This window comes from Cetorhinus maximus, chromosome 3, assembly GCF_964194155.1.
Source record: "Cetorhinus maximus chromosome 3, sCetMax3.hap1.1, whole genome shotgun sequence".
Classification (NCBI taxonomy): Eukaryota; Metazoa; Chordata; class Chondrichthyes; order Lamniformes; family Cetorhinidae; genus Cetorhinus; species Cetorhinus maximus.
In genome coordinates this window covers 39131069-39144348 of record NC_135881.1, presented here as the reverse complement: position 1 = coordinate 39144348, position 13280 = coordinate 39131069, and the positions used below count along the sequence as shown (strand labels likewise).

The following is a 13280-nucleotide window of genomic DNA, read 5'->3' as shown; positions in this document are numbered from 1 at the left end:
TAGTGCACAGTAAAAGAGTGAAATAATTAACAAATCAACAAACAAGATGGCGATAATATGACACAACCTGAATTCCCTCTCATAACAGCATAAATATAATGCATCTTATTAAATGGGTTCACATTCTCAATATATGTTCTGCTTTATGCCAATTAGTTGATTTCTTGGATTAATTGAGCTCATCTGGGGCAGCAACAAAGGTGCTACAATTAATCTCGGCACACACAGATTTGAAAACAAGGTGGGGCAATTAGGCACTCCTGATCACTATCTACTGAGTTTAGTTGCAATTTCCAGTTCTCCACAATAACAAATAGCCTGCTGGTATACACTGTCTACGGAGTCAAATAAAGAATAATGGTTTGCAGGAGGGAAAACCATTGTGTGGCACCATACTTTTGTGACAATTCACTGCTTTCAGGACAATAGGAGAGAGAGGGCTGAAAACCGGTGGGGAAAGAAAAAAAAAGAGGGTAAATTGGGTTATAGAATTTGCCTTAGACCTAGTAGTAATCGGTTTGACAAACGTACACTTGCACATTTCCGTGCCTTTTCTAGGTTTCTCAAATTGAAACAGTATTCGAGTGATACAAGCATGTTTTGTTTGATGCTGCAGTTTTGATATGAAAAATAAAATTTTTTTACTGTTTTTTTCAATACTATTCTACAACCACAAACTGAGGAGAAATTGAGCTTGTGGGCACAAATTAATGATTTCTCTCCATCGCTTTCAGGGATGGGATGGGAAATTTCTCAACTTCATTCAGTGTCTCTCTGAAGTCAGTAACTCATTATTCAGAAGGGAACTGTGGCATGAACTAGGTCCCACCATTACATGGTGATATATTTTTATCATATCAATAAATATGACCATAATTGAGGTTCAAAAAAAATTGTGAAGTTAACAGGTGAAGAAAGGTTTAATACACAGGGTGTGGCCAGACCTTAAGTCAATTTAAATCAGCTGTTCAACATTTGCAAAGGCGGATTACACTGATGTGCTCTACATTATTTCAGTCTCTTTCTCCAACAGTTTAGCTGTACAACGACCTTTCTACAAAGAAAATTACATCAACAACCGTTGCTTACTAATATAGCTATATTTAGAGTACGTGCAGGATATAAAACAAAAAAAAGAGAAAATAATTTCCACATCAGCTTAAAAGAACAACCGCTTGAGCATATGATTTCCAGATTTTTTTTTTCCTCTGGACTTCAGCCTATTCAGTCTAAAACGTGGGAGTTTGAGTATTTCCACATGTTCCATCTCTCTTAGCTGGCAGATACATCATAATATGCCTGGCTGAAAGTTATTCTGTTTGCTGCCACTACAATATGGTTAGAGCATTTCACTGAAAAATGACTGGAGTTTCACATTTTGATGGTTTAGATCACTGGCTATGGCCCCAAATTTCATATTTTCATTGTCATTAATTTCTGGAGTAAAAGATTAGAGAACTCATTCCAGTGATGCTGGCTACATTCCACTCCCCCAAAAAATTGCTTACTCTCATGTATGCATCCACATACTAAAAGGTCATGGACAATATACAATTCTTTCAGAAACGCTTTCTGAACCAGGTGAGAAATGGAGCCTGTTCATCACTCGTGTGATTCTGCCAACTGAAGTGAGATTATGTTACAACTTCCTAACACTCCTAAACTTCTGATCATTAGCCTTTGAGAACTACAGAAACATTTGTGCACCAGAATAAGCCAAAACTCCAAACAGCACTGACTGGCACTCCAGGATAAATCAGTGAAGAACATTTTAAGAAGGATTCTAGTCCAATTATTAAAAGAGACAAAGTGATATTCTTCAGTATGTTTCAATTCCAGCTGTGATATTAGGATGGTTCTAAAGAACTGATAAGGGATTAATTAAATATAAAATGTTTTGCAATACAGTGATTGGGAGTACCAATGCCCATTGCCACAGAGTTGCTACTGTGATCAGATTTCTTCAATAACAAGTTGATTCATAGAGCCTGTAATGTGCTAAAACAAGCTAAGGTGCTTCATCGGAGTGTTACTGATCACTTGACTTTGAGCCACATGAGGGCTTGGTCAAAGAGATAAATTTCAAGGAATGTCTTAAAGGAAGGAAGAGAGGTAGAGAGAGGCAAGCAGGTATAGAGAGGGAATTCCTGAGGGTAGGACTTTGGCAGCTGAAGGCATATCCTTCGATCATGGTGCGATTAAAATAGGGGTTGCTCAAGAAACCAAAATTAGCAGCACACAGATAGCTCACAGGGTTGTGGGTCCAGAAAAGAAGACAGAGATAGGGAGGAATTTGAAAAAAGACTGAGAATTTAAAAATTGAGATGTTAACCAGGAACCAACATGGTCTAATGAGAATGGGGGTGATGGGTAGATGGTACTTGGCGCAAATGAGGACAAGTGAAATTAGAGTTTTCAATGATCTCATGTGGACAGAGGGTAGAAAGGGGAAGGCTGACCAGGCTTGCATTGGAATAGTCAAGTCCAGAGGTTAAAAAATGCATAGATGAGGGTTTCCATCATGAATTAGCTAAGCAGGAGTGGAATTGGGCAATGGTACAGGGGTGGAAATAGGCAGTCTTAGTGACGGTTTGTATATGTGGTCAGAAATTCATCTCAGGGTAACCTTGTAACCTTGACACCAAGGTTACAAACAGCCTAGTTCAGTCACAGACATTTGCTAGGGAGTGGGAGGGACTCTGTGGCTAGAAATAAAACTTGTGGTAGGGAGCAAAGACAATCAATGGCTTTGGTCTTCCCAATATTTAATTGAAGAAATGTCTGCTCACCCACCACCAAATATCAGCAGTCTGATCATTTAGAGACAGTGAAGGATTCAAGAGAGATGGTGACCAGCAATATTCCCTCTAATTCTTCTTTGTTGTGTATGGCCAATTTCAATGCCAGGTATATTTATCTCTTTTTGCACAACCATGCATGCACCTTAGCTTGTGGGGTGCAACTCAACTAGCCTGCATGGTACCGTCAGGCTGCTGGACATCCACACACACATGCACCTCAAAGGGAACATTTCTGGTTAAGGTAGAACTGGGTATTGTCAGCGTATATGTGGAAACTGATGTGTTTTCAGGTGATGCTGCTGAGGGGCAGCAGGTAGATGAGAAATAACATGGGGCCAAGGATAGATCCTCCTGTGTGGGGTTGGGGGAGGTGGGGGGACGCAGGGGTGGACACCAGAGGTCAACAGTGTGGGAGCAGGAGAAGAAGCCATTGCAGGTAACTCTCTGGCTCTGACTGGATAAGAATGGAACTAGGAGATAGCAGTCCCACCAAAGCTGGAGGAGAGGCATTGGAGGAGGATGGCATGGTCAACCATGTCAAAGGCTGCAGATACATCAAGGAGGATGAGGAGGGATAGTTTGCCTTTGTCACAGCCATATAGGATAGCATTTGTGCCTTTTCGGTACTGTGGCAGAATGGAAAACCAGGTTGGAGAGATTCAAACTTGGAGGTCCAGGAAAGATGGGCAGGGATTTGGGAAGTGACATCACCTTCAAGGACTTTGGAGAGGAAGTGGTGGTTTACAAGGACAAAGGGATCAAGTGTTGGTTTGCTGAGGAGAGAGGCGATGACAACAGCTTTGAAGGAGAGGGAAACTGTACCTCAGGACCGAGAACTGTTAATGATGTCAGTTAACATGGAAACTAGGAGGGGAAGTTGGATGATCAGAGTTTAGAAGAAACAACGTTGAGTGAGTGGGAGGTGGACTTCTGGACAAGATGAAACTAGAGGATGACGCAAGTTCAAGGTTAGGCTGGGGGGAACCTTAAATAAAATTTGATGAGCTAGGGAAAGGGAGGAAGTGGTAGAGACAGCTGATCAGATAGTCTCAATCTCAGTGATAAAAAAAATCCACAAGCTCCTTGCATCTGGTGGAGGTGAGGGAGGAGACGACAGAAGAGGAGTTGAAGAAAACAGCTTGTAATAGAGAAAAGACAACAGGTGTTACCTTTGCAAATAGTTGAGGCCCCAGCACTGACCCCCGTAGCATCCAATACTTACAGTTTGCAAACCTGATAATAACCCATTTATCCCGATTCTGTTTCCTGCTAATTAGCTAATCCTCTATCCATGTTAATGTACTAATGCCAAAACCATGAGCTCTTATCTTGTATCGTTTTATGTGGCATCTTATCGAATGCCTTTTGGAAATCCAAACACACTACATCTTCTTGTTCCCCTTTATCCATCTTTATCTTAGATCCTCAAAAAACTAATTTGTCAAATATTATTTCCAGCAACTGGTACCTCAAAATGCCCTTCCGTGGATGTCATGAGAGGCACAGAGGTAAGTTGAAGGCTTATCTAAGAGGGCATAGAGCCTGTGATGGCAACAGGAGAGCAGGAAGGTTGAGGAGTCTCAAGAATTGGGGTAGGGACGTGGGAGGACAGAGTACCACAACCTGCCAGTTCCCCTCTAAACCACACACCATCCAGACCTGGGACTATATCACCATTCCTTCAGTGTCGCTGAGTCAAAATCCTGGAACTCCCTCCTTAACAGCACTGTGGGTGTACCTATGCCACATGGACTGCAGTGGTTTAAGAAGGCAGCTCACCACCACCTTCTCAAGGGCAACTAGAAATGGGCAATAAAAATGCTGACCTAGCTAGTGACACCCACATCCTGTGAAAGAATTTTAAAAAGTGGGAGGTGAGAAACAAAAGGGAGCATGATGATAGGAGGGTTCCAGGAGTTGTGGAGAGAAAGGAAGTAGAAAAAAAGGTAGAGGGAAAATAAATGTTTGTTATGTAGCTTAAGTGACATTTTGTTATTGATGAATAGCAGAACTGCATTCCATGTTAAATTATCTTAAAATAAAACAATTATATAGGGAGGGGAGAATGCTGCGCACATTAGAAATAAAATTACTATTTCAAGATACTTCTTTTTCTAATTATACGCTGTTGATATTTTCAGCAAATCCGTCTGTCACAATCAACTTGGAAAAACCCACTGGAATGCCATCACTACAACCTGCAGCAATCAATTACAAGAATTATCTAATTATGCATCTTCATTGTAAAAACTCCTGACTCATTCAGGGGGCAATACATTTTAGCTGTTACAAGTTCGAAGCTCAAGCTTTAACACCTCAAAGGGCACTGAAAAGACACTGATTATACTTGGACTCAAGAAACTTGACACCGTCCAGGACAAAGCAGCCCACTTGACTGGCACCACATCCACAAACATTCACTCCCTCCACCACTGACGCACAGCAGCAACAGTGTGTGCCATCTACAAGATGCAATAAGGAATTCAGAAAGGTTTCTTAGACAGCACCTTCCAAACCCACGGCCACTACCACCTAGAAGGACAAGGGCAGTAGATAGATGGGAACACCACTGCCTGAAAATTCCCCTCCAAGTCACTCACCATCCTGACTTGGAAATATAGCACCGCTCCTTGACTGTTGCTGGGTCAAAATCCTGGAACTTCCTTCCTAACAGCACTGTGGGTGTACCGACGCCACATGGATTGCAGCGGGGCTCAAAAAGGCAGCTCACCACCATCTTCTAAAGGGCAATTAGGATGGGCAATAAATGCTGGCCCAGTCTTAGCTTTCTACCTCTTACCTTAAATCTATGCCCCCAGTTATTGACCTCTCTACTAATGGAAAAGTGCCTTCCTATCCACCCTATCTATGTCCCTCATAATCTTATAGCCCTTTATCAGGTCCCCTCTCAACCTTCACTGCTCCAAAGAAAACAACCCCAACCTATCCAATCTTTCCTCATAGCTCAGACCCTCCAGCCCAGGCAGCATCCTGGTAAATTTCCTCTGCACCCTCTCCAATGCAATCACAACCTTCCTATAATGTGAGACCAGAACTGCACGCAGTACTCCATTTGAAGCCTAATCAGTGTTTTATACAGTTCCAGCATAACCTCCCTGCTCTTGTATTCTTTGCCTCAGCTAATAAAGTCAAGTATCCCATATGCCTCCTTAACCACCTTAACTACTTGCCCTGCTATCTTCAGGGATCTGTGGGTATGCACACCAAGATCCCTCTGATCTTCAGGGGTCCTACCATTCATTTTGTAATCACTCACCTTGTTAGCCCTCCCCAAGTGCATTACCTCACACTTTTCCGGGTTGAATTCCATTTGCCACTGCTCTGCTCACCTGACCAGCCCATTGATATCCTCCTGCAGTTTACGGCTATCCTCCTCACTATTTACCATCCTAGCAATTTTCATGTCATTCGCGAACTTCTTGATCATAACCACTACATTTAAGTCCGAATCATTTATGTACACCACAAACAAGGGCCCCAGCATCGAGCCCTGCGGAACCCCACTAGAAACAGATTTCCAGTCACAGAAACATCCCTCTATCATCACCCTCTGCTTTCTGCGGAGATCCAACATGCCACCTTGCCTTGGATCCCATGGGCTTTTACTTTCTTTACCAGTCCGCCACGAAGGACCCTATCAAAAGCCTTGCTAAAGTCCATGTAGACCACATAAAATGCATTATCCTCAACAACACTCCTGGTTACCTCTTCAAAAAATTCAATCAAATTTGTCAAACACAAATTGGGAAAGATGGCATTTACATTATAATGTAAGTACTAATTTTTCAGGAGACATTTAATGCAGGATCTTTACCATTCCTTAGAGATTATAGCAGAGTGATGAGATAGGCATGCCGTCTAAAAGAGGTACAGTAAAGAAAGAGAGATTTTTCAGTGAATATGAAAAGGATTTCACAGAATCATAGAATTGTTACAGCACAGGAGGCGGCTATTTGGCCTCTTAAGTCTGCGCTGGCTCTCTGAATAAGCAATGCGCCCAGTGCCATTCCCCCACCTTATCCCCTAGCCCTACACATTCTTCCTTTTCAGACAATAACCAATTCCATCTTAAGGCTTTGATTGAATCTGCCTCCACCACGCTCGGAGGCAGCACATTCTAGATCCTAACCAATCTCTGCGTGGAAAAGTTTCTCCTCATGTCTCCATTAGGTTGCATTTCTGCTCAATATCAAACAAAATGCTTATCAGAGAACACATGATTCACAACAGATGAGGCGGGTAAACACATAAATAAGTTTTGGTATGCAAATTTCTCTTCTTCCCCTTACTTTCTCCTGGCCAGTTATTAACACCTAAAGCTACGACACACTGTTCAATGATTATCAGCACCTCGCTCACGCAAAGTAATTGATCTATATGGATATTTTGAAGGTGTCAACACTTCACACGTTACAACTCACATGAAGTGCCAAAGTTAGGCAGGTTAGGAGCTCAAAATCACAATTATGCTCCAGATCACTGATCAACAATGTTCCAGGGGAACAGTTTATTTTAGAAGCCTTTTCATTTCTCAATACCGTATGACATTACCCAAGTCGTTTTACCTGTGTGTTATATCTCGTATAGGTTTTCTGCAATCTTGAAATTGTCTTCCCACCATTATGACGACGACTTTGAGAACTATTTCACATTTTTCACATTTACAGTGTCTCAGCCCTAGCAACTTGTTTGGGGGCCTGCAGTGCTTACCAGTGTGTGACTTTGGTGAAGTATTACTGAGCACACAATTTCTCTCTACTACCACAATTTGTGCCCCAGAATTGGAACATCCTGATAAGTTTAAGTATTTCTATATAAGCTGTGAGCAACATGGAGAAATGATGAAATGGAAGTCAAGCAGTTCTTTCAATCAGATTAACTAAGTTATTCCTTTATATCTGATATAAAAGTAATTCACATTCCCTTCAATAGCAAAGCGGACTACCCGGCTTCTTATGAAAACATTTTTTTCAACTTTACATGGGAAGAGACCCCCACCAAAACCTACATTTTAGTATAGTACATACTGTTTTTCAAACAAGATAAGATTTATAAGAACTGCAGCTAGATCAAAGTCTAGAGTCTCTGAATACATTTCCAAGTTCAGCAAACATTGCAGTGCCAGTAAACAAAAATATTATCCATCGATATGACTGAACACCTAATGTAGCAGATTTCTCACTCAGCTAATGTTCCAACATTGGGCGGTGGGGACTTGGGGAGGGAAGGAAACACATGAGCAACAAATAGCTATTGTCACCACTCTTCACTTACACATGTCCCATCTGGTCTACTGTACATTGGAGGAAAATTAAATGATACATTTGTAAACTAAGCACCTACGGGTAATTAGCAAGCCATTTTCAAATAAAGGTGCTATAATACACAATGACATTTACAAAGCAGACAGTTTTTAAGGCCTCTTAATTGCACCATTGCTGCACTATCTGGGTCATGCAACTACCACACTTACTGTTGTATTATGCTTTCGTGAACCACTTCATATACTCAGAGATATATTACACTCCAGATGGTTTGGAAACTTTCAATATCAAGAGGGCTTGAAATAAAATAAATCCTGTTCTGAAGACAGACTAGCTGCTCCCCTACATACACGTACAAAGCATGACACTAATTCCTAATTTGTGTTCATGAGTTTCACAGTGGATCTTAGCTGCTATCTGAAAAATATCAATGCTTTTTTGTACATTTGGCAGATATACTCTCAATCACATGTTAGTTCTGATAGTATGCTTTATTTAGCTGTATGTGTAATTTGGCAGAGATTTCTGCAGCCTAATGTTGCATGAAATGACAAATTTCTAGCCAGGAAAGATAAATTAAATAGATGACAATTTAGTAAATAGTTCCATTTTAGTTATGGTGCTAAGAACTAAGAAATCCAAACTGCTCATCAAAGTATATAAGATTGTGAATCTGCAAAACTGTTTTCTTGATTTTGTGCCAGATGTACCACAACAGTTTGTATGACTTAAAACACAGAACTCTTACCAAATCACTTGGTGCCTGCATCTGACTTGATTCCTTTTTCTAGAAGTGGAGATAACAAAGAATAAAAATACATGGCATGAAGGCACTGGCATGTGTGTTACATAGATGAACACAGTGACAAAGGCAATCCGTGTTTGAAAGTATTCATGGGCATCTTTCACATTATCTGTTTTACAGCTGAGACCAATTACTGTGGCGGTAGGAAAAGCTCCAAGAGTCTTTTGAATTTCAAAATCCTTCCTTCTTTTTAACACATGGAAGGGCAATGGTCTCAAGTGTGCACTGAGTAGACATCTAAATTGCTTTAAAGATTTTATTACCTGCCTATTACTTTCGAAAGAGTCAGAGGACTTTATTAAGAAGTTGCACTTACATTATATTATACTTTATTTTGAATTTGTGTTAAATAACATAGCATTTTCCTTCAATCATTAATGGCTTCAAGACTTTATGTGGTCACTCAGATCAGGAATATCATTTGGGATTGGAGTTTGGTTTCAATGAAGTGCAGGTGGCTCAAAGTTGAAAGCAAAACATTAGTTTTTCAAATCATCAAACTTTGCTTCAGGAGAAATATCAAAGTATATTCAAGTTCTGATCATCTGACACCAAGTTGGTACAACCTATCAAGCTGACGCTGACTCCAGCATAGCTAGGGTAAACTGGTTCAGTTTGCAGAAGCAAATTCTACTCCCGTCTTCCAGCATCAATCCAAAATGGTAGACGGCTTTCTTCTTCCCATTTATTTAAAATTTGAGAAAAAGTTACTAGAATATAGTGCTTAATTGATCTCTTTTACTTCTATCTTCATTACATAACTATCATGTTATGCATTATAAGTTTGTCAAAAGGCTGTCAAGAATTTAATAGAAGTGGCAATTTTTAAAGTTTGATAATGACAAAACTAAAAGCCTCAGTCATTGCTTCTTCAATTCATCTCTACCTTGGTAGTAAAATTAACATGTAATCGGTTTAAAAAAGTACAAATGGAAATTGAGAAGGGCCTTTCGAAAAATTTTCAGATCCAAATAAAAAATTTGGATCCCTCCCCACCACCCCAAAAAAGAACTCAGTAAAATAAGTACATTGCTCAGCATGACAGTTGTGAAACTCCAGTGCTGGGCATGCATGCTAAAGAAACAGGTTCAAATCCCAGCTGTGATTGGGGCTCGTGATTGGGAATCCCATGGGCAGGTTTCACTGGTTCTCAGCTGTGCTGCTGGATGTACTGGCTCACAGTACCAGCATACTGCATCTCAAGGGGAGGAATTATTGGCAGGGGTATATACTGCTCTGAAAAGCATATCTTTCATCCACTGGCACAGAAAGTGGCAAGCACAAATCTTTGGCTCAGACTATTTTGTCCTCTTGGCTGAAGAAAGAAGCATAGAGGCAGTAAATCAGCAGAGATGGGAGATGCAAAAGTATTACAATTTATTTTTCACCCATGGACTGGCAGTCCTGCAGCACAGTTAAACAAAGAATATGCTAAATATGAAAAAGACGATCATGATGATTGGACCTTTTGTAATTTAATTACTCCTGTATTTCTACTCAAACTTTTAGCATATGATAATTAATGCAGTCTAGAGCACATAGGGAATTATGTTACTTAGCATCCGCATGTCATTTTCATAAAACCTAGGAAACAAATATTGCTGAGGCATTGACAATAACTTGATAAGTTGGCTTCTTAAGAAATTAAATGGGTTTGACTTTAGCTTGATGCATAATTGTAATTTTTCTAAAGCCATTCATTTAACTACACAACATTAAACAATTTTAGCACCACCCCCACCCAATTCCTTTAATTAGCAAACCTAATGAAAAACATTGTTGCTTTCCAAGAGGGCCACCACTACAACAATTATGGATCTCTGCAATGTATATGTGGCTACTTGAGCTACATTTGAGTGAATGCCGCTGCACTGACAAAAATGTCAGCCATGCAAATATAAATTCAACCTCACTATGATAAATTCTGCAAAAAAAAACTTAATAGTGTTAACTATCATGCAGATTTATACTTGGTCACCTGAAACAATGGCTTGCATCCTTGGCCATTTATGATAAAGGAAGTATTGAATCAAACCCTTGCAAAACGTTACGAATATGGAAACCAGGTGATCAAATATGAAATATAACACCCACTTAAGATATTATTGTTTTCACCTAGCTTTAAGAGCTGTAATGAAGTAAAGATCTTGAAATTGTAATGTGGCACCAAAAAAATGAGTCCCCCCCACAATTGCTTGGAGATGGATTCCATCAAACAGCAAACATTCAAAAACACACAAACAAACAGTTCCTGGTTATTCTAGTGTTTCTCTGATTTGCCCGGTGTTCTACGCACCAGCTCCCGGGGGAGGAAAGTTTCTTCTTGCCGGAGAACCAGCAGACTGACGGTGCCACCCATCTTGGTATTCCTCAGCAGCGTTACCACTTCCTCTTGTATTTTTCCGGTTAGATCTACACCATTTACCTGAAATCACACCAGTGAGTCATCATTAACATCCCACATCTACTTCAATAATGCAAAGACGAGATTTGGAGTATTTTGATCCCCAAATTAGGTGTGGCAAAGGATGTTTGTGACATGCTGGTATGGAGAGGACACTGAATGCAGTGAGGTTAACCAATTTGATTGTTGAGCCTATTTTATTATTAGACTTTAAAATTTGTGTTTGTTTGAAAAGAAACTGCTTCTGGCATACAAGTGGAACTAAAATGGTACTAGGTCACCATTAAGAAGATTCTGATTCCCATTTGTCTTCTTCAACACCCATTACATTGAGGCCTTGCTGACCACAAATCTCACACACCAACCAGCTGGAAACTCCACTGCCTCAGGCGAGGTCCCGCCCTGCAGTATCTATGAACTACATCCTATATTGGCAGCATCTCAACCACTCACCAACTATGAATCACAGTTCACTGCCGGTTATCTTGACTATAAAATCATTAAAATATTGTATTTGTGTTAAGAGCATCTGCAGCCTATCAGCTTTATTACAGCCATTTTTACAAGACTGAATTACCAGAATGGGAAAATTAGACAAAACTACGTATTTCTTAATTTGCAACATCTCATGAGATGGACAGAAATTCTACAGTTTAATTCTTTCATATTCTAATGGAAAAAAAAAATCCTGACACAGTCCTCAAAGGAATCATTTACAAGTCTAGCTCATTTTTCACACTGTGGCTCGAAAACTGTTGATAATTAAAATGAGCTGTTGCAGTTAAAGTGTCCACTATTTAAGTGCTAAGTTTTCTTTTGCACCAGTCCCCACTTAGCATGAGTTTTAAAAAGATATCTTTCTGTTTGATATCACATCATGTGCAATCTTTCAAAACAGCCAGTATCAAAGTAGGAGTCTGACAGGAGGAACTAGGGTCTTTTTTCAGTCGCACCACTTCAAAATGATTCGAGCAACTATTTGATTTTTAACCAAATTCCTAAAAGCTGACCAAGGTAACTGAACACATCATCAGCAATGCCAGCTGTGTGGGACTCTGCAGGAACACAGGGTTGGATTGGTAGCACAAAGCTGAACAAATTGAGCTTCTATTCAAAACATATGGGAGAACATTGCCCTAAAATTAGAAAGGAGCTTTCCTTTATTTATTGTAAAGGATACAAAAAAAAAAGCAACATTTTTTTAAAAAAGTTTCATTCTGAAGCGACTGTTCAACAGGACTTCAAAAGTTTTTTTTATTCTCTTCACACTGATTTCTGAAATCCTTCAATATGTGTAACTGCTCCAGGGTATGTGCACGATCGATCTTGAACCCCCATCAGCTGAAGCAAAATTCAAATAGCAAGTTGGATAGGAATCTCCTCATACTACAAATTGGTATTCCTGAGAATTTTGAATTAATCCCTTAATTGATAGGTGAACGTGTTTGAAGTTTGCTTTGTAGCTCAATCCTTTGATGTATTTGTCGGATTCCTGAACGTCACCAATCTGAGGTCAGAGTTCGTAGTGCTGTAGGGTTCCCTCATTTTGCAATATTGTGATGCCATAATAAAGTTGAGTATGAGTGTGAAGAAATATAAAAAATTGAAGGATTGCAGTTGAATAAAGCCTCCCGGCCCCTCTCGATTGGTTCCTACTTTCATCACAAAAGTTAGGGTCTACTACTGGAAGGAGGATTATCATGAGGAGACAATTTCACAATGCAGGAGAAAGCTGAGACCATCCTGCCTCCCTTTGGCATCCTGTGGCCCATTGTGTGAGCAGGAGTGGGAAGACAGCTAAACCACCATGAAAGCAATTTGGGCAGGAAAGGGATTGACATGTAGACTTGGTGACTAATCAGGCAAGGAGAGTTGTGGTTTACCTAACATTGGGCACAATTAGTGTAGAGGCAGGGGTAGCGGTGGGAGAAAACCACATAAAACCAAAGAGGAAGAAAAGAAGCCCAAATGGCAAAGGACAAGAC

The 13280-nt window shown here is 40.2% G+C and overlaps 1 protein-coding gene across 7 annotated transcripts in view; it reads right to left on the bottom strand.

Annotated features, from left to right (window-relative positions):
* The window catches only part of pard3aa (par-3 family cell polarity regulator alpha, a), an 815271-nt gene that overhangs the window by 274960 nt on the left and 527031 nt on the right, over positions 1-13280 (bottom strand). For all 7 annotated transcript variants that reach the window (XM_078537538.1, XM_078537552.1, XM_078537545.1 and 4 more), the window contains exons 11-12: positions 11188-11316; positions 8835-8873 (exon numbers count right to left, since the gene is read on the bottom strand). In XM_078537538.1, coding sequence (XP_078393664.1) covers positions 8835-8873; positions 11188-11316 — 168 coding nt within the window. The remainder of the gene's footprint in view (positions 1-8834; positions 8874-11187; positions 11317-13280) is intronic.